Here is a 19,861-nt window from a genome sequence, read left to right on the forward strand (position 1 = left end):
TGTTTTTTTTTCAAAATTGTCTGTATTTTTTTTTTGTTAATAGCAAAAATAAAAAAAAACCCAGTGGTGATCAAATACCACCAATAGAAAGCTCTAATTGTGGGAGAAAAATTACATCAATTTTTTTTACGTACAGCATCGCACGACCGCGCAATTGTCAGTTAAAGTAAAGCAGTGCTGTATCGAAAAAAATAGCCTGGTCATGAGGAGGGGGGGGGATAAATCTTGCGGAGGTCAAGTGGTTGTATCTCTCCATCTGAACAATGTTTATAAACAATATTACTTTGTATCAACCTCTCTCTACACAATGTTTATTTTTTATGCATGCTTTATTTTAGAAACATTTTTTGTTTACATAGTAATAAACCTGAAGGGTTACAAGCTGGAAAAACAAAACAAAAAATACAATACAAACCACTCTACAGTGGGTGTTGTAAATACCAGAACACAAGCCTGAACAATGTTTATAAACAATGCTACTCTGTATCTCTCGGTCTCCCTTTATACCATGTTTATAAACAATGTTACTTTGTATCTCTCTGTCTCCCTCTGTACCATGTTTATAAACAATTTACTTTGTATCTCTCTATCTAATGTGTGATCAGTGTTTATTAACAATGTTACTTTGTCTCTCTCTATCTGAACAATGTTTATAAACACTGGATCAGGCTGTCCTTTTTTTGACAGCAGCAGCTATTATAGCTGCTGTATTTACACACAAAAAGTCCCAGCTGTCATTTTGACAGCTGGCAATTGCTGGCAACCTCAGGGAGCGGCGGCAAAGGGGTAGAAGGACAGGGTGTTCCACACATGTCCTGTGTTTATTCTATGAAGTTTTTTTGGGACGTGTGTAGCATGCCCACATCTGGTTAAGGATGGCTGTTCCTAAGCGGAACACTTTTTATATAATTCTATTATGGCCCATTTTAAAAGCAGAATATTGAGGTGGGAGTAGTAGGAACATGGGGATGTCTGTAGTGAAAGTCTCTTCAAAGTCCAGTGATGGTGGAAGAAGCTGCCATACTGGGTGTTAGCTGAATATAAATCACTGTTATTTCTGGAACTTAAGCGGGAATTGTTGTAACTGACCACAGGGGTCCAGTACTTTTCTTTAAACACCATTTCTCTTTCGTTCATTGAAGGACACAGCGGAGATCTTAATCCCTGACCATTGGGTTATGGCGCCACCTTCAGTAGTAGATGTTGCCATAACCAAGTGATCAGAGATCACGATATCAAGATCTCCGCTGTGTCCTTCAATGGATGCAGAGAAAAGGATTTTAGGCTGAGTACAAAAAAACTCCTATTTCTATAATGAGTCTGTCATGTGGACATAATTATTTCCTGTTGTAGATGGGAATTGTGTCTTAATATGTAGATGATATATGGATATAAAGAGAAGATATGCAGAATATTATTCCTGCCTGTATTGTTCTTAGTTTTGGTATATGTGTAGTTGATCTTTCTCGGTTGTAGGGGACATTATTCAACCGATATACCTGGTTCTACTGTAATCTGGTACACAGTGAATAGGTGTCATTGATTTTACTGTGAAATGCACACCCAGGTGAGGGGAATATAAAATCCGTGCGCCGTAGATTGCGATCTGGGTTTGTGTAGCTGTCATGGATGCTGGTATTATCGCTGTGTGTAAATGTTCTGGTGACATTTTCAGTGGGCCGGAGACAGGAACCCCCCCACTGCCGCCCCCTCCCCTCCTTCCCTCCTTCCCCCGCACCGACTCATATCCCTGGGCTACAGCTAACATTTACTGTATCTTCTTCTTCAAATACCCCCATGGAGTGTTCATCTCCTGTGTGAGCTGTGTGTATAGTACTGTGTGTATAGTACTGTGTGTATAGTACTGTGTGTATAGTACTATGTGTATAGTATGTACCGTGGGTACTGTGTGAATGATCAGTGTGTGTGCCTGTAATACTGTGTGTGTGTTTGTGTGTGTGTGTGTATTATAATTTTTGTTTATGGTACATTACTGTATTGGTGTGTGTCTGTGTAATAATGTGTGTGTGTATAGTATTGAGTGTATGTTGGGGTGCGTGTGTGTATAGTACTGTATGTGTGTGTATCTAGTACTGTGTGTGTGTGTTTATAGTGTTGTGTGTGTGTGTGTGTGTGTGTGTATATCTAGTACTGTGTGTGTAGTACTATGTATGTTTGTGTTGGGCTGTGTGTATGTGTATAGTACTGTGTGTGTGTGTGTGTGTGTATAGTTCTGTGTGCATATGTATAGTACTGTGTGCATAGTATTGTTTTTGTGTGTGTGTGTGTGTGTAGTACTGTGTGTGTTTATATAGTAGTGCGTGTGTGTGTGTGTGTAGTACTATGTATGTGTGTGCGTGTATATAGCACCACGTGTGTGTGTTGGGTGGAGTGTTTAGTACTGTGTGTGTTTTGGGGGTGTGTGTCTATAGTAGTGTGTGTGTGTTAATAGTATAGAGTATGTGTAGTGCTGTGTGTATGTATAGTGTGTGTAGTGCTATGTGCATGTATAGTATAGTGTGTTTGTGTGTGTATAGTATGGTGTTTGCAGTGCTATGTGTGTGTATGTATAGTATAGTGTGTGTGTATATATGTATAGTATAGTGTGTGTGTATGTATACTATAGTATAGTGTGTGTGTGTAGTATAGTGTGTGTGTATGTATAGTATAGTGTATGTGTATTGTATAGTGTGTGTGTGTGTGTAGTATAGTGTGTGTGTGTGTATGTATAGTATAGTGTTTGCAGTGCTATGTGTATGTATGTATAGTATAGTGTGTGTGTGTGTGTGTGTGTGTGTATGTATAGTGTGTGTGTGTGTGTGTATAGTATAGGGTTTGCAATGCTATGTGTATGTATAGTATAGTGTGTGTATGTATAGTATAGTGTGTGTATGTATAGTATAGTGTTTGCAGTGCTATGTGTATGTATAATGTGTGTGTATGTATAGTATAGTGTGTGTGTATGTATAGTACAGTGTGTGTGTATAGTATAGGGTTTGCAATGCTATGTGTATGTATAGTATAGTGTGTGTATGTATAGTATAGTGTTTACAGTGCTGTGTGTGTATAGTATAGTTTGTTTAGTGCTGTGTGTATGTATAGTATAGTGTTTACGGTGCTGTGTGTGTGTGTGTGTATAGAGTGTGTGTGTGTATAGTATAGTGTGTTTAGTGCTGTGTGTATAGTATAGTGTGTTTAGTGCTGTGTGTATAGTATAGTGTGTTTAGTGCTGTGTGTATAGTATAGTGTGTTTAGTGCTGTGTGTACGTATAGTACCATGTGTATCTAGTACTTGGTAAAGGTCGGCTGCTCTCCTATGCATTGCAGTTGTGTACGGCATTGTACCATGGATTAGTGTAACGCACAACACTCCATTGCATCTTAAAACATAAGTACGGTAGTTCCACTGGACCGGCACTGCAGAGTACCACAATGAACAGGCCATGCATTGTGATGTGTTGTGTTAACCAACTAAAAAGTTTGGGTCAGTTTTCCTTCCTTTGCTGCACATTGGTGGCCTATGTGTGAGTAGGCTGCCCTAACACAACGCACAAAGTACACTCTAATGTGCGTTAGCTGATGCATGACCAGGCCCTAGAAGATATTCCTGTTGGTCACAATTGCCACCATGGGCTTCATCTAAAGTCGGTGGGCCGGCCCCCAATAATTGCTCAGGGCGGCCTACAAGACTTCAATGGCAGCCAGTCGTGTGTGCTCCATCCGGACCATCCAGAAGGTGTGAGATCAGACATAGACGAGGTTTGTGATTGGTGCCCGCCGGGTCCTGGAGGCAGGTAGAGGTTAGTGTAGGGAATGGAGAGGTGGCAGACACACTCCAGGTGGACGTAACCTGCTATTTTGAGTTTACAGATAATTTTTTGTCTTGGCTGACTCTATCAGATAAAACGTGTACTGGATTTCTCTCTCCATAATAGGAGGCTGACTGGCGGGGTGACACGGGGAGAGCGGAGTTGGTAATAGGCAGAAGAGGTGTCAGGAGGGTGACATCATATTAAAGGATCCCTCTTCCTCCCATGCAATGACCTTCATGGCTAATCTAAAGGATAGAGCTCCCAGTGTGTATTACCGCATCTGACCACCAGGGGCTGCTGTGTGACACAAATTTATATTCAGACTCCATATGATACATCAGATTGTTAGTGTTACCTTTCCTGGAAATGACGATTTGTAAATGACACGAAGGTGTTTTGTCAAAGTTTGAAATGTCTGTTTATTTTTTATTGATTGGATATTAGCACAGTAAAAAAAAAACCTTTACACGCACACATTTGCATGTGCTTTGCCTTATACACTAAATAGCTAATACTTAGTATGTGGATCCCCCTCCAAATGACTGCATTCAGGTGTTTCCAGTGAAGGGTGTTAATAATCCTGCAGCATACAAGGATATTTTGGACAATTGTGCACATCCAGCCTTGCAGTAACAGTTTATAGAAGGTCATTTTCTGTTCCAGCATCCAACATTCCATATCCAGGTTCTGCACTCCTTGAACCCTCTCAGCAGAGTACAGACTGGTCTAGGTCTATCTTTGTGCTCCTTCCTCCTTCTAAGCATGTTCACAGTGTTAAGCCTCATACACACGATCGGCTTTTCCGAGGGGATTTTGTGATGACAGGCTGTTGGTGGAAAATCTGACCGTTTGTACCCTCCATCGGACAATTGTCTGATTTTCCGCGGACAAATGTTGGATGGCAGGCCTTAAAATTTTCTGAGGACAAATGTCTGTTGTCGGATTTTCCGAGCGTGTGCACACAAGTCCGTCGGACGCTCGGAAGCAAGGGCGAGCCGGAAGTGGTCGGTCTTGTAAACTAGCGTTCGTAATGGAGAATTCACATTCGCGACGCGGCAAATTATGGAATCTCCAAATGCAGAGCAAAATTCTCTTCTTCTTTAATGGGATAATAATGAAGCTGCTTTGCTGGTGATACTGATGGAGTTATTGCATACAAATTTTCATTGGCTTTTTTTTTTCTAGAATCAAGAATCAAGAATAATATTATTATGCTTTTTTTTTTTTTTTTTTTTTTTATTTGGTGCAATTTACCACAACACCATTATCCTATAGTTTTTAAGATCAAAGATACAACTATGTTGGTGTCCCTTGTTGATTTTACATTGTATTTTTTAAAATGTAACTACCTACTCCCAAACTGTCATTTGAAGTAAAACACATAGCCAAGTATTATTCTCCACAATTTTTTTTATTTGCGCATTAAAAAAAGAAAACAAATAAAATTAGACATGCTATCTGCCAATAGAAGTTAACCAAAAAGTGCATTCTACGCATCCAAAAATATAGAAAATATACCAAATCAAATCATTATTATTTAACCAAAAAATAAAATAAAAGCCTCATGCATGTGTCCTGCTTCTTAATATGCCAAGAGTTGGTGAAAGCAGGGGTCCGTCATCCGGATATAATTCCGAAAATCATCCGGATTATTCCCCTGGAGCTCCCGCAGCAAAGGCATATGACATAATTGGTCACGATTAATAAAGCAACCAATTTTTGGTCCAAGAAATCCTCCTCCTGTCAGGGCTGCCTCAGCCCTTCCTTCTCTGAGCTGGCCGCTCAGCTGTCGGCTAATTGCCAGCTCTCATCTCTCTCCACAGTTTACCAGCTGTTGTGGATCTGCTCTTCAGTCCCACCTACTTAAAGATCTCCTTAAAACCATCTCCTGCGTTCCTGTTTAAAGACTGGCTTTGCTGACATCCCTTCTGGTTCCTTATCCTGCTTGCTGTTCCTCTACTTGGATCCCTGACTTCTGGCATGGCTGATTACCTGATCTGGTTACTGAACTCTGGCTTGGCTGACTTCCCAATCCGGTTACTGGACTCTGGCTATGCTTTGACTACGCTTACTCTATTTACCTTTTTATTTTTATTAATAAACAAATGGGATTTTACTGTATCTATCTTGGTCTGGTTCATGGTTTCCCACAGTAGGCGAAGGCCAGAATGAAGTGAGCTGGAGATCTTTAAGTAGGCGGGACTGACGAGCAGATCCACGACAGCTGGTTAACTGTGGAGAGAGATGAGAGCTGGCAATTAGCCGACAGCTGAGCAGCCAGCTCAGAGGAGGAAGGGTTGAGCCAGCCCTGACACCTCCTCCTGTTCCTGTACTGGACTTGGGTCAAAGCAATAACTCCAAGGCCAATAATAAACAACACGTTATTTCCTCCTATTCCGCAACATGTCTGGTTGATGAACGGCCGTTCAGAAACGAAGTGAAAAGCGCGAAATGAAAAGCATGAATCAACACTCACCATACTCCTACTAACACGAAATTAGCAGAAGGTGTCCAAAGGGTGGCTCTAAAGAGCTGAAAAGCCACGTAGTACGTCACTACGTTCGTGTTTGTTGGCCAACAATTCCTTGCCGTTTGTGTGCAAGACAAGTTCCTGGCCAACGCCCTTCGGACAAAAGTCTGAGGTTTTGTCTGTGGAAAATCCGATCGTGTGTACGAGGCTTAAGACTGACATCTGTCTATGACTGGTCCCAGTCAGAGTGCTCCTTTACAGATTACAGATACACTATATGGATAAGTATGTGGACCTCCCCTCCAAGGGACAGTGTTCAGGTGTTTCCAGTGTTTCTGTCCCCCGAAGGCAGGAAGCCACCTCCAGAGGCCAGGGGTAGGCTAGAATTTCACCCCAGGGCTGAGTGAATGGCTAAAATGGGGGACCGAGAAAGGATATTGGGCACCAGTCACTTTAGTATTTTCAAGGTCTTATTGCAGAACGGGTAAAGGGTAAGTTCACCTCTGTACACTTTTTTTTTTTTCTAAATTCCAGCTGCCCTATGTACCAATATAGCATTCATGTACTTTTTTTGCAAAAATATTAAAGCTTTCTATTAAATCTACAGTCACGTACTTTTCTTGTCTTAATCCACGTTTCCAGACGTTTCCATTAGTAATGTCTTCTTACTGATCAGACTTTAGGTCATGACACAGGAAGGAGTTGACCAGCTGATCTCATTAGCACACACCCTGCATCACCCACCCTCCCACTCCCATGAGCATGTTTTTTAAATGAAATGCAATCAATCAGTGATCACCCTTCTCACTAAATACACAATATACAATCAGATTGTATGGTGTATGGCCATGTTCATGCGCCTAAAGTGTCTAGTTGCACTTTCGGTGCCATTAATTGTTAACGGCACACCAAACACAGAAGCAAGCACGCATTTTGCCATGTGAAAAAACGAGGGGCAAATGGCTGCAAAATGCATGGTAAAAAACACTCAACCCACAAAACGCCACAATGTCCCATTAACCACATGTAGTGCAGCCAATGGAAATCAACAGTCTGCCCTATGGGCGTCACAGGAAAAACGAGACACAAGATGTGCGCTCCCTCTATGCTAGATGTGAATAGGTCCTGAAAGTGAAATTGGTGACAAGAGCAATGAGGCTCCATTCACATCTGTGCATTTCCTTGCATATTTATTCATTTTTATAACGTGCTGCTCCTTAATCAATTTTATATTAATTTAACCAGCTTCCATTTGCGCGGGTTGGTAGTTTCTACCATTTATTATTTCAGAAATGCGCTGCACCAAAAATCGCAGTAAAAAACGCACCAAGCTCCGCTCTAAAAAAAAGTTCTGAAGCTTCTTTGGGGTGATTGCTTTGTGTAGGGCAGCCCATTCAGGTGGATAGGCTGCCCTATGTGTGAAAAAACACATGGAAATGCGAGTTCCTGCTATGCAGAGTTGTGAACGGGGCTTGACAGCTGAGTGTTTCTGTCTACTCTCTCCTATGTACTTGTATAAAGATGGTCATACACTATGCAATTTGATTGTATATTATGTATTTAGTGAGAAGGGTGATCACTGATTGATTGCATTTCATTTAAAAAAACGTGCAGCTGGGAATGGGAGGGTGGATGATGCAGGGTGTGTGCTAATGAGATCAGCTGGTCAACTCCTTCCTGTGTCGTGACCTAAAGTCTGATCATTACTAATGTAAGCGTCTGGAAACGTGTATTAGGACAAGAAAAGTAAGTGACTGTGGATTAAATTGAAATTGATATTTTTTGATATTTTTGCAAAAAAAGTACATGAATGCTATACTGGTGCATAGGGGAGCTGGAATTTAGAAAACAAAAAGTGTACAAAGGTGAACTTACCCTTTAAGGAGATGAGGGTTAGGGGTCCCAGATACCGTAGCAGATCACTTAGACTCTCCAGGTCAATGTCCACCTTCAGTGTCAGAACCTTTAAGCCGACTAGGGTTGCCACCTTTTCTTCAAGCCAACACTTTAGCGCCCTTGGACACCTTTGTGTGCTCTAAGGAGAGTAGAAATGCGGAGCGCATAGCATGCCACAGCAAACAGTGGGTGTGGCCAAATCACTCTTGCTGACATCATCGCCCTGCTCCCCAGTGATGCCGAACCGGCCCCCAGACAGCCGCCCGCAGCTCCCGGATGGCAACAGATTTGTGTGTGACTATCTTGGTTCCTTTGGGAGCCACAGCTTGGTGTGAATAATGTGTCTGGGTTTCAGTACACCTGAAACCCAAACACAAGATTCAAAACCAGGACTGTCTGGGTGAATCCCGGACAGGTGGCAATCCTAAAGCTGACCCACCAACACTGGAAGCATGTTCCCAAATTTCAGTGCATTCTCCAAGTGAGTCACCAGGCCCTTCCGATACACCAGCCTTCTTCCTGGCTCTCTCCAGCAAGCAGCCTCCCCTGGGTCTCCTCCTTAGCACAGCTCCTCCAGACAGGGCAGGACAGCTTCAGGACCACTTCAGCACAGAGGCTATCATGAACATCGCTGGCTAGGAGGGGGCTCAGGTAAGGATTGGGGGGGGGGGGGTCACTGCACAGAAGATTTTTTCACCTTCATGCATAAAAAAAAAAAAAAAAAAAGTCAATCTTTAGAACCGCTTTAAGCTTAGAGAAAAACCAGGTGAAAAAACCATACAATTAGTCTGAGCTAACTACAGCCCAACCAAAAACTAAATTGACATGGTAGCCGCTTTTTAGGACAAAGGGGGCTATACCAGTGAGCTGTACTTTTCATACTACATCATACAAAGACATTTTAGACAATTGTAATCCAATGTTGTGGTAGAGCTGCACAATTAATTGTTAAAAAATCGCGATCTCGATTCAACCTTCCTCACGATCTTAATCCGACATTTCCACAATTCTGTGTAAACAGTGCAAAGCCGTTCTCTGCTCAGAGCTGTAAAAAAAAATAAATAAAAGCTTGCAAATGTTTATTAACATTGCTCAGTGCTCAGAGATAACTACAAATAATGTATAATTTGGTTCTTTTAGATCAGGGGTCTCCAAACTTTTCAAACAAAGGGCCAGTTTACTGTCCACAGGTACAATTAATAAAATCCGTATCTTATTCTGCACGTTTTTATATGATTATATAAACTGTACCTGTGGACTGACTTTTTTTTTAATACATCGGCAATCAAACCTTACATACTTCACTATGAGTTCTTTCATCCTTATGTCGGTGACTCTGTGATTTGATTAAGTTCATGCTGTCTAAGGGATGTGGATATCTGGCACCTGAATACAAAGTGTAAACTTAGGAGACTGATACTGCAGATTTGGAACGGTCTATTATGGTATTCGTGACACGCTGCACTCACAGGATGTCCTCAGTCTTCTGTCCAGCATCATTTAACCCAGAAGACTGAGGACATCTAGTGTTTGCATTGAATTACTACATGGGACACTGGTGGGGCACTGGAGAGGTGGATAGTATTACAGCCAGTTATGCTTTGAGATAACCAGCAGAAGTACACCAAGACCCCTCAGATGTACCTCAAGTGGCTGAGTCTGATCCATTGGCTATGTTGTGTTCATGTAGATCAGTGTTTCTCAACTCCAGTCCTCAAGGCGCCCCAACAAGTCATGTTTTCAGGCTTTCCATTATTTTGCACAGGTGATTTTGATCAGTTTCACTGCCTTAGTAATTACCACAGCCGTTTCTTCTGAGGGAAATCCTGAAAACATGACCTGTTGGGGCGCCTCCTTGAGGACTGGAGTTGAGAAACACTGATGTAGATAAGGGGTCTTGGTGTACTTTCCAAACTTTCTGAACAAAGGGCCAGTTTACCGTCCTCCAGGCTTTAGCGGGGCCATACTGTGGCCAGTGGGAGTAGATAATGCCTTAGGCTTGGTGGTCAGTGGGAGTAAAACACAGCACTCCTATGGTTAGGAGGAGGAGAAATAGTGCCCCATTATTGGTATTAGTGGGAGAAATAGTGCCCCCCATCGGTGTCAGTGGAGAGAATAATTCACCAATGTTGGTGTCAGTGGGAGAAATAGTGTCCCATTGGTGTCAGTGGGAGAAATAGTGTCCCATCGGTGTCAGTGGGAGGAATAGTATCCCATTGATGGTGTCAGTGGGAGGAATAGTGTCCTATTGGTGGTGTCAGTGGGAGAAATAGTGTCCCATCATTGGTGTCAGTGGGAGGAATAGTGTCCCATCGTTGGTGTCAGTGAGAGGAATAGTGTCCTATTGTTGGTGTCAGTGGGAGGAATAGTGGCCCATTGGTGGTGTCAGTGGGAGGAATAGTGTCCTATTGTTGGTGTCAGTGGGAGGAATAGTGCCACATCTTTGGTGTTCCTGGAAGGAATAGTGACCCATTAATGGTGTCAGGGGAAGAATTTATGTTCCATCACCAGTCCCTTTTTAGTGTTAGAGGGAGGAATAGTGCCTTGTATCATTGGGGGGGTATAGTGTCCCAAGAGCCCGATAAAGGCACGCAATGGGCTGCAGTTTAGAGACAACTGATATAGATGGTCCAGCTGTGTTCAGTGACTTCATTAGCCGATCCCTGGTATGTCAGTGGAGCAGAAGGGAAATGTTGTATTGCTGTAGGGATCCGGGTCTAGTATAAACTTCTTCACATCTCCTTTGTGTCTTTTTTCTTCTCCAGAGGCCTCCGTCCTCAGTTATGATGGCAGCATGTACATGAAGATTGTCATGCCGGTGGTGATGCACACAGAAGCTGAAGATGTTTCCTTACGTTTCAAGTCTCAGAGAGCCTATGGGCTACTGGTAGCCACAACATCTCGGGAGTCAGCTGACACCCTGCGGCTGGAGCTGGATGGAGGGAAAGTTAAGCTCACGGTCAACTTAGGTATCGTATGATCCTTCCTCTCTGTGGGCGGGCAGGGCATCCATGTCTTTCTGTTTGCTCCCTTTGGCCGCACTAATGTCTGTTTCACCGCTGCATGTTCCTCACCACCCATAGACTGCTGAGGTCTCTGGGAAGTTGTCTCATTTTTCTCCACCACCCTACCATACATCCAACAATGCTCTGACAGTGTTTCCAATGCTGCCAGGGCTAAAATGGAATTGAAACGATGTAGTCCCTACACTGTACCCCATTTCACCCAATCGCTCCTTCTAAAAAAGTCTCTTGATGTACAATGGTGGACATTTAAGGCCATCGTCAAGTCTTTGGCAATGGCTGAAAATTGCTGCCGTGTAGAATTTTTGGAGCGGGGTCGTTAAGAAAATGGCGTTGGGAAATTCCTAATTTTACCACTCCTTCATCTCCTTACTCCTCATAATACAATTTCCTCCCATTCACCATGTTTTTCACTTCATTGCCACCCTTGTCCTCTTCCCCACCCAACACAGTCTGCAGGGTCTCTATAGTCTCTCTAAAGAACGTTGTGGACATTTGTCATAAAATTGCTCTTTAATGGCCCTTACAAAATTGGGTCCTCCAGATTATTAGGCATTGTGATGCTGGGAATAAATTGGAGACCGTGTTGGGTCATCTGTCTTTTTCGCCTCAAGTGCTTTTCGTGTCGTGTCAATGTTTGTGCTGGCCGTACTTCTGTCTGTCCCTCTGTGTTTTTTTTTTTTTGTTTTTGTTTTTTAAGTTGATTAATCTTGTTCCATCTGTCATGTTATCTCAAAAGATGGCACTCACTACCCTTCAAAGGCCTGAAGCCTGCGGCCCGTACAGCAAACAGCCTTGAGAACAGAGCGTGTTGAGCAGCTTTTAGGGGTGTACAAAAAGACACTGCCACCATCCAGCACCCAACACAAGTCTTCATATGGAGCTCGCATCTAGGATGGATAGTCAGAACCTCTCCACTTTTTCTGTCCACCCAACTGTGTGCACCCAATGGCCTCCTATAGACTGCTGCAAGGTCGCTTTCCAATCTGCCACAATGCTGTTGTCTATAGGGAGAACCAGCCACAGACATTTTGTTGGAGAGCCATAATTCTCTCTTTACTTTCTTCCTACGTTCCTTATTTTTTGTCTCCTTCTTCTTTCCTCTTCCTTTCCCTTTTCTTTATCTCTCCCGTTTCTTTCTTTCCCTATCCCAACCCCCCACCTTATCCACCCCAAAGTCAGAGGTTTTGACCTTGCATCTCATGGATGCTCCTTTTTTTTTGGTTCCAGGCCCCATTGCCCTACCTTCTTGTGTTTTAATGCCCTTTAAGTCCCATGTCCCTGCTATTTGCTGGTCTCATCGGTTCTCTGAGGCTGTTTGCTCCCACTTTTCTGTTGCGGTTGACGACACATAGCAAACCAAATCGCACGAAACAGCTCAGAGCCACAATATTCCATCAGGAATAGTCGTGTTCCCCAAGCTTACAGCGCACTGTTGAAGATAGAATTGCACTTTGTTGGTTCTCTAGGAAAGGTATAGGGATATCCTATAGGAAGGAGCGTTATATTGAAGGAGCTCTCTATGGTGCAGAAATCCTACATGGGTCACGTTATATTAGAGGTCCCCTCAATGCTGCTTTTCTCTCGCTCTCTTCAGTTGTAAACGGTTAAATTTAATTCTGATCAGCATGAAACGATTTGGTTGTAATTATTCCCCAGTGAGGAGAATTATCTCAGACAGGTGGAGGGAGAGACATAACATCCACAATTCAGATGTTCCCTCCGGAGAGCTCACGTTAGGAGGTAGCATTTGCTCTACAGACTGTCAGGAAGGGACACAGCCGAGCCTTGTAGGACCAACAGCAGTGCAGCGGGAGACCCTAATCCCTCCATGACCTTGAAAAGTCCCTCCCTCCCCCCCCCCCCCCTGAAGGTGACTGGGGGTTCTGGAGCAATGTGTTCGTGCGGTTTGTTGTTTGTACGTGGCCATTTTATAGATTGCAGATCTCTCACATTTCTGTACGGCGAGGTACCAGGTACATGGCAGCCATAGCAGCTGTACCCGTCACTGTGGTCCCCGCATAGATAACATGGCGCGCCTTTCCTAAACCTTTAATTACTCTGTAAAGCAAACACCATCCTATTCATGGCGCCGCTGGGACCGGGTGTCTTCTGACCCACACACACACACACACACTAGCCCCTCCCACTGCGCTTACCTCCTCTCAGCACAGGTAGAGATATAAAATGGCCACTGTTGTTGCGTGTGTCTGTCCCCGGAAGGGTGGACCTCACTGTTTTTGGATGACTGCAGCTGTAACCTTGAAGGATACAAATTCATCTTTCATTTTATTTTTTTCCCCATCTAGACTGTATCAGGATAAACTGTAACTCCAGTAAGTTTTATACCCTCAACTCTCATTTTGTTCTATCTCGCTCTCTTGTTGTTTGATTGGATCTGGGCTTCTTTAATTTGCATATTGCTGTTCTTCTCTGGGTATAGTTATGGGTGGAAGGGAAAATTGGTACTCCGCACTGGGCCGATGGGGGATTTGGTTCTGCCTAGAGGTATCTGTGCAGTCATACTGCCACCTAGTGTCCAAACCGCTAACTGCGGTGGTTTGTGGGTTTGCAGCAGAACCAAACTCCCGGTCAGTGTTGCATGATTGGTGTGGTGATAAAAATTGATCTTCCTGATCTGATATTTGAGGGGCTTCGATCTCCTTGTTTTGTTTTATTAATTTGAGGGGGGGAGGGGGGCTTCAAGGAGAGCGAGCTTGTGATCTGCAGGTAAGTGACAGTCCTCACTGGTTAAGGCAGAACAATGCAGGTAAGTGTTTATCTTCTTATAAGAGTGTCAGAGTTCATGTTTGTGTATCAGTCCTGCACGCTATAAATGGATAAGTGGATAAACCCTGAGCATACCTCCTACACCAGGGATATGCAATTAGCGGACCTCCAGCTGTTGCAAAACTACAAGTCCCATCATGCCTCTGCATCTGGGTGTCATGCTTGTGGCTGTCAGAGTCTTGCTATGCCTCATGGGACTTGTAGTTCTACAACAGCTGGAGGTCCGCTAATTGCATATCCCTGTCCTACAGGTTTACCGCACGATCCGTGCAACTGCTGTAAGATAAATTGATAGGCAATTCACTAAGTGAACAATACAAAATTCTCCAGCAATCAGCCGTACTAGTCAGCATAGAGAATAGATGACACCTGTTTCTGAATGGCGAATTAAAAGCAGAGTTCTCAGCTGCATACATGTGTACACCTCCTATAGTGTTATTACACCATCAGTGCAACTACAGTAAGATAAATTGGGAATTAGGAAGGTAACCCAAGGAGGTGCAATTCAGAGAACAAAATAAAATTCCCCAGTGATTAGCCATTCTAGCCAGCATACGTAATGGGAGAAATTTACTAAAATTGGAGCACTCAGAATCTGGTGCAGCTCTGCATGGTAGCCAATCAGCTTCTAGATTCAGCTTGTTCAATTAAGCTTTGACATTAAGCCCTGTTCATACCGGGACGATTTTGGCATGCCAAATCGGAGCCTATTGCCAGAAATGGCACCGCTTCGAATCGGTAGTAGTAGTTTCTGCACTACTTTTGGCGACTTCGGGGGCGATTTTCAATAGACATCGAAAAGGTGTGCAAAACACTGGAATAATCCCCTTGGACTTTAAAGGCAGAAAGTTGAGTAGTAAACAGTAGAATAAGTTTAAAAGGCAAGCCTTTTAAACTTATTCTACTGTTTACTACTCAACTTTCTGCCTTTAAAGTCCAAGGGGATTACTCCCAGTGCTTTGCACACCTTTTCTATATATATTAGGATGTTGGCAATCCCCAACACCCTTCCCGAAAACATATATCTCATGTCAATAGACATCGGTGCATGAACAGATGTCTGTCAAATCGCCCCCCCCCCGAAGTCGGACTAAAATGCCGGTTTGAAATCGTGCGAGTTCAGCAGAAATCGCACGATTTCAAACCCGTCCTCAGTTCGAACCTGGGCTAAAACCTGGAAGCTGATCGGTTTCTATGCCAGCTGCACCAGATTTTGCACTCTCCAGTTTTAATAAATAAACCCCATTGCATTAAACCTGTTTTTGAATGGCGAAGAAAAAGCTCCAAATGGCGAAAAGAGGTCTAAATTGTGTACGATCTGGGCAACTAGGTAAGATAAAATGACAGGCCAAAAGGCAGGTGCCCCAAGGAGGGGCAATTCAGTAAGGGATGTATTTATTTAAAAAAAAAAAATATGCATGTATTTTCCCTTTTGAAACTGCATGTAATCAGGAAAACACTGCACTTTGGCCACTAGATGGAGCTGAAGCTCATAGTAGATAAGAATATGTTTCCTATGATCATCAGCTCTATCTATTGTATAATTAATAATTCTGGTATTATCCTGGTTCATAGATTTGACCTTGAGAGAAAATGATTCCATAACATTTGATTTTGCCTGCAATCCCACAGAACGAATGTACATGCAGTTTCACAGGATGAATGGCTCCATGGAATTTTTGTAAATATACCCTTAAGTCAACAATACAACATTCCCCAGCAGCCATACTAGCCAGTATTACACTTGTTTCTGAATAGCAATAAAAGCAGAGGTTCCCGCTGCATACATGCACGTTCTTTGCTGGCACATGAGCACTGCAGCTCAGTTGATTGGATCCTTGTGCTGTTTCTCCCTCCCCCGGTCTTAGCTCTGCTGTTTGTGGCTTACAAGGGGCTGATACCAGGGAGATTCTTTTGTATCTGTATGGAGTTCAGCTGTAAAGCAGAACTAAACTCTCACAAAAAGAATACTTAAAAACAGGATTGTATTATTTTTGTTGCTTTGCCCTTGTTTTCTCTCTCTGTGCTGTGCACATCCTGTAGGCTCTTTGTATAAGCGTCTTGTGGATGTGTGCACTCCACTAATGCATAAACATCAGTGTTTAGAACACGCACTGTAATATGGTCCAGCTAGGGAATGTGCAGGAAAAGGGTGACAACGCTGCAGCTGAATTCAGTAAGCGTTGTCACTCTAGGAAAAGAAGTGCCTGGGGATACTCATGCAAACATAAGGTGTGAACTCAATAAAAAATAATCGATACAAATATAAATGTGACAATTCAATAAATAATGTAATGTGATACTATGATAGATAATTAAAGTGATTTGAAAGGTTTTTTTTTTTTTTTTATATTTAATTTTTTTTTTTTTTAATGTTATTCTTACTTGCTGTGTGTAAAGGTTTTGCACAGAGCTGCCCCAATCCTATTCTTTTTGGGTTCCCCGCTGACGGTCCTGGCTCCTCCTCCCTGTCGAGTGCCCCCAATAGCAAGCCTCTTGCTATGGGGGCACTTGAGTAGGCTCGCTCCTGAGCCACACTCCTGTGAATGGACATGGTCTATTCACACATGGAGGGCAGCTTGGCCCTGCCCTTCTCTCTCTCCTTATTGGCTAACTGGATGTGATTGACAGCAGCCGGAGCCAACCAATTTCTCCCGCTGCTGTGTGAGACAATGAGGAAAGAGACACAGGAGAGTCTAGGCTCTCATGCACATCGCTGGATCGAGATGGGGCTCGGGTAAGTATCTGGGGGTCCCACAAAACATTCAGAGCTGGTGCTGTGACATTTATTAACTTTGTTTTTAGTGCCTCTCAAAGTGCTCCACCACCTTCATATGTGCAAACTCCTTACCAGAAGTAGCAGATCTCTAAGTTTATAGGGCAGCCTTTCTCATCCTTTTTAGCCTAGAGGAGCCCTTGCACTAATTTTCAGGTCTCTGGGAACCCCTGCAAAAATAAATTAATCTGGTATCAGTGGGAAGAATGCTCCTTACATTGGTGGTCAGTAGAAAGAATTGAATTAAATCCTTACAGTGCTGATCAGAATGCCATAGACTGCTAAATGTTCATCGGTGTCATACCACTGGTTCTGCCATGTGGTGCTCGACCTGGAACCATGGAGGCACCATGGCATGGTAGGTCAATCGGCCACAGCTCAAGGAACCCCTTACCGCCTCTGGAGGAACCTCGGGGTTCCACAAACCCCTGGTTGAGAATATCTGTTATAGGAGGTCAATATAGTCTGGATTGATTAAGGCCTGGTTCACACCTATGCAGGTTGCAGTTTGCATATTCCAGGTACATTTTGCATTTTTCAATGCATGTTTTTGATCCATTGAAGTCTTATGAAACCAAAAATCTGAAAAAAAGTCCCTGGCCCTTTCCATAAAATGCACAGATGTGAACTACATAAATAGGAAACAATGTTAAATGGACTGTAGCAGTGGCGGCTGGTGCTCAAATTTTTTTTGGGGGGGGTCGCAAACAAACTGTAGATTTCTTGCATGGAATCTACAAAGTCAGACATTGCTTCCCTCCATTTGGTTGATCTTGTGCCTTTGTGGACATCAAGGATGGCCACTTGTATGTCCCCATCCTCCTGGTGTATCAATGCTACCTGCGGTATGAGGTGGACACACAACATTTAAAATTTTTGGTCTGTCCCCTGCAGCTCAGGTGTTCACCAAGATACTAGCCCCTGTTCTTGCTCTGCTTCCCTCTCAGGGCATCTCCATAGTGGGATATCTGGAGGATCTTCTTCTGAGAGAACACTCAGCACAGACTTTATCAGCCAATGTCCAACCGACTGTTCAGACCCTTCATAGGTTTGGGTAAATCCTAATTCTTCAGAGGTCCTCACTGGACCACACTTGAAGTATCTGGGCCTAATGCTAAATATGTCCCTGTCCAAGTTTTTTTCCTTCTCCTGATTAATCTCCAAACTCTGCACTCCCACATTCAGAATTTGCAGTCCATGAGCCAACCAAACCTCCCACTTTTGCATGAGGTTTTTGGAATAATGGTGGCCTCTTTCAAAGCCGTTCCATATGCCCACTTGCAGCTTAACATACTGGCAGTAAGATACAAGCAGGCTCAGTCTCTGCCCATTGCATACGCCTGACCCACAAAATCAGACTTACCCTTAACCCAGTGGATCTTGAGTTCAGCACCTGAGTCAGAGTATCCTTCCTTTCACCGATTTGGAATATTCTCATGATCTATGCCAGCCGTTCTGGAGGAGTGATAGATACTCTCTTGGTGCTAGGGTCTTGGTCACAGGAGAAAGTTCATGCTAGATTAATGTTCTGGAGCTCAAAGCAAATCAGTTGTGCTTTGACCATGCTTTGAGCTTGTGCTTTGATCAAACTGAACTGGCCCGGGCAGAAGTAGTACACAGGCTTCGTCCAACCCTTGGCAGACACTCTGTGGGCTTCCTAAATTGTCAAGATTTTCTGTCCCAAAAATCAGTTTCGCATCCCATTTTTTAGTCGCTGGCCTTAACTATCTGACTTTTGAAACCAAGGTCCAGAAAAATAAGGGCATATGCTAGACCTGGGAAATCGCTTCATGCAAAGTCTACTATCACACCTGAAATGCATATTTTTCATGGTGCAAAACAAGGAAATTCCATTCCAGGAAGTACTCATTGGGGCAAGCCCTGTCTATCTTTAGACTGGTCTGGATCAATGTCTTGAGTCTTATCAAGGGTCAAATTGCATCCCTTTTTGTTTCTTTTCCTTAGTGAAGAACATTCTACCAGGTATAACTCACCTATTCCCCATGTATATCTCCTAATGACACCGTGGGATCCCACCTGGCTTCTTTTGTTCTTCAGAAACCGTCCTTTGAACCGGGGATATACCTGTCTACCCTTACTTGTGAGGTTGCCTACCTCTGTGCCATGACTGCATTGTGGCCTTAAAAGGGGTCCTAAAAAGAACCCCTTCTTGTGCTGCACAGAAACAAGGTTGTCCTGAGGCCCAAGACCTGTTCTCTTCCCAAGTTAATTTCCTCCTTTATTCTGCCATATTCTGTCGTGCTCTAAAACATCCTAAGGTGATTTACCTCTGTTGGTTTGATGCAGAACAAGCTATTTTTTTAAATATATATTGTTTGGTTTGTTTGTTTATACATTTTTCTCACACATACAGGAAAAAGGGGGCATTGTTACATGGTTGAAACAGAATGTCTAACAGGTTGTCATTCCTGAAGCTCCCACTAGGGGGCACTTCACATTCCACTATCACCAGGTGAATTGACCAACTTATTCAAGCCTGTGGTCTTATGCAGGGTCAAATTCCGAACTCATTTTTTAAAAATCAGAAATTTAGTGCGTTCTGTGATCCGATGGCGCCACCATTGATTTCGAAATTCGACAGACCAAGCCTTCAAATCCACCTAATCTTCTAATCTCCTAATCTTCTTTTCTTTTCAGGAATTTTCTTTTCTTGCGCTCATGAGCATTTCTTTTTCAATTATATTTCGTGCACGCTCCTCCGATCATTGATTCGAAATTTTATTTTTTCTTTTAAAAATTTCCAACATGCCACTCAAATTCAATGGCCACATAAAAATCGGCCGTTGCTGCGGCCCATTAATGGTTCGAAATTCGAATGAAAATTCTTTTGAAATTTGACCCATGTATGGCCTGCTTTTAGGACAGGGATCCTCCTTTTTTCCGCCAAAGCACCATATCGGTTAGTGCTTAATGTTTTTTTCGGCATTAGACATCGTTTTTTCCATCTTTGTAGGGCATGCCACCTGGTCTTCAGTTCACACACTTTAGTTTAGTTTTAGCTTTACTGGGTATACCTTTAGGCTTTATCTTCTTCAGGAGATTTACAGTATATGTATAAAGGGACAGTATATGT

At 43.1% G+C, this 19,861-nt stretch overlaps 1 protein-coding gene across 16 annotated transcripts in view; it reads left to right on the forward strand.

The window, feature by feature from the left end:
- NRXN3 (neurexin 3) overlaps window positions 1–19,861 on the forward strand; it is a 460,573-nt gene that overhangs the window by 59,651 nt on the left and 381,061 nt on the right. For 15 of the 16 annotated variants that reach the window (XR_012237139.1, XR_012237140.1, XM_073610156.1 and 12 more), the window contains 2 exons: window positions 10,944–11,147; window positions 13,511–13,537. Coding sequence is in view for 14 of the 16 variants with exons in the window: in XM_073610156.1 (XP_073466257.1) it covers window positions 10,944–11,147; window positions 13,511–13,537 (231 nt within the window). In the remaining 2 variants the exon portion in view is untranslated. The remainder of the gene's footprint in view (window positions 1–10,943; window positions 11,148–13,510; window positions 13,538–19,861) is intronic. The other variant, XM_073610153.1, reaches the window with a different exon arrangement.

The sequence above is a fragment of the Aquarana catesbeiana genome, linkage group LG13 (assembly GCF_042186555.1).
Source record: "Aquarana catesbeiana isolate 2022-GZ linkage group LG13, ASM4218655v1, whole genome shotgun sequence".
In the NCBI taxonomy this organism is placed as follows: domain Eukaryota; kingdom Metazoa; phylum Chordata; class Amphibia; order Anura; family Ranidae; genus Aquarana; species Aquarana catesbeiana.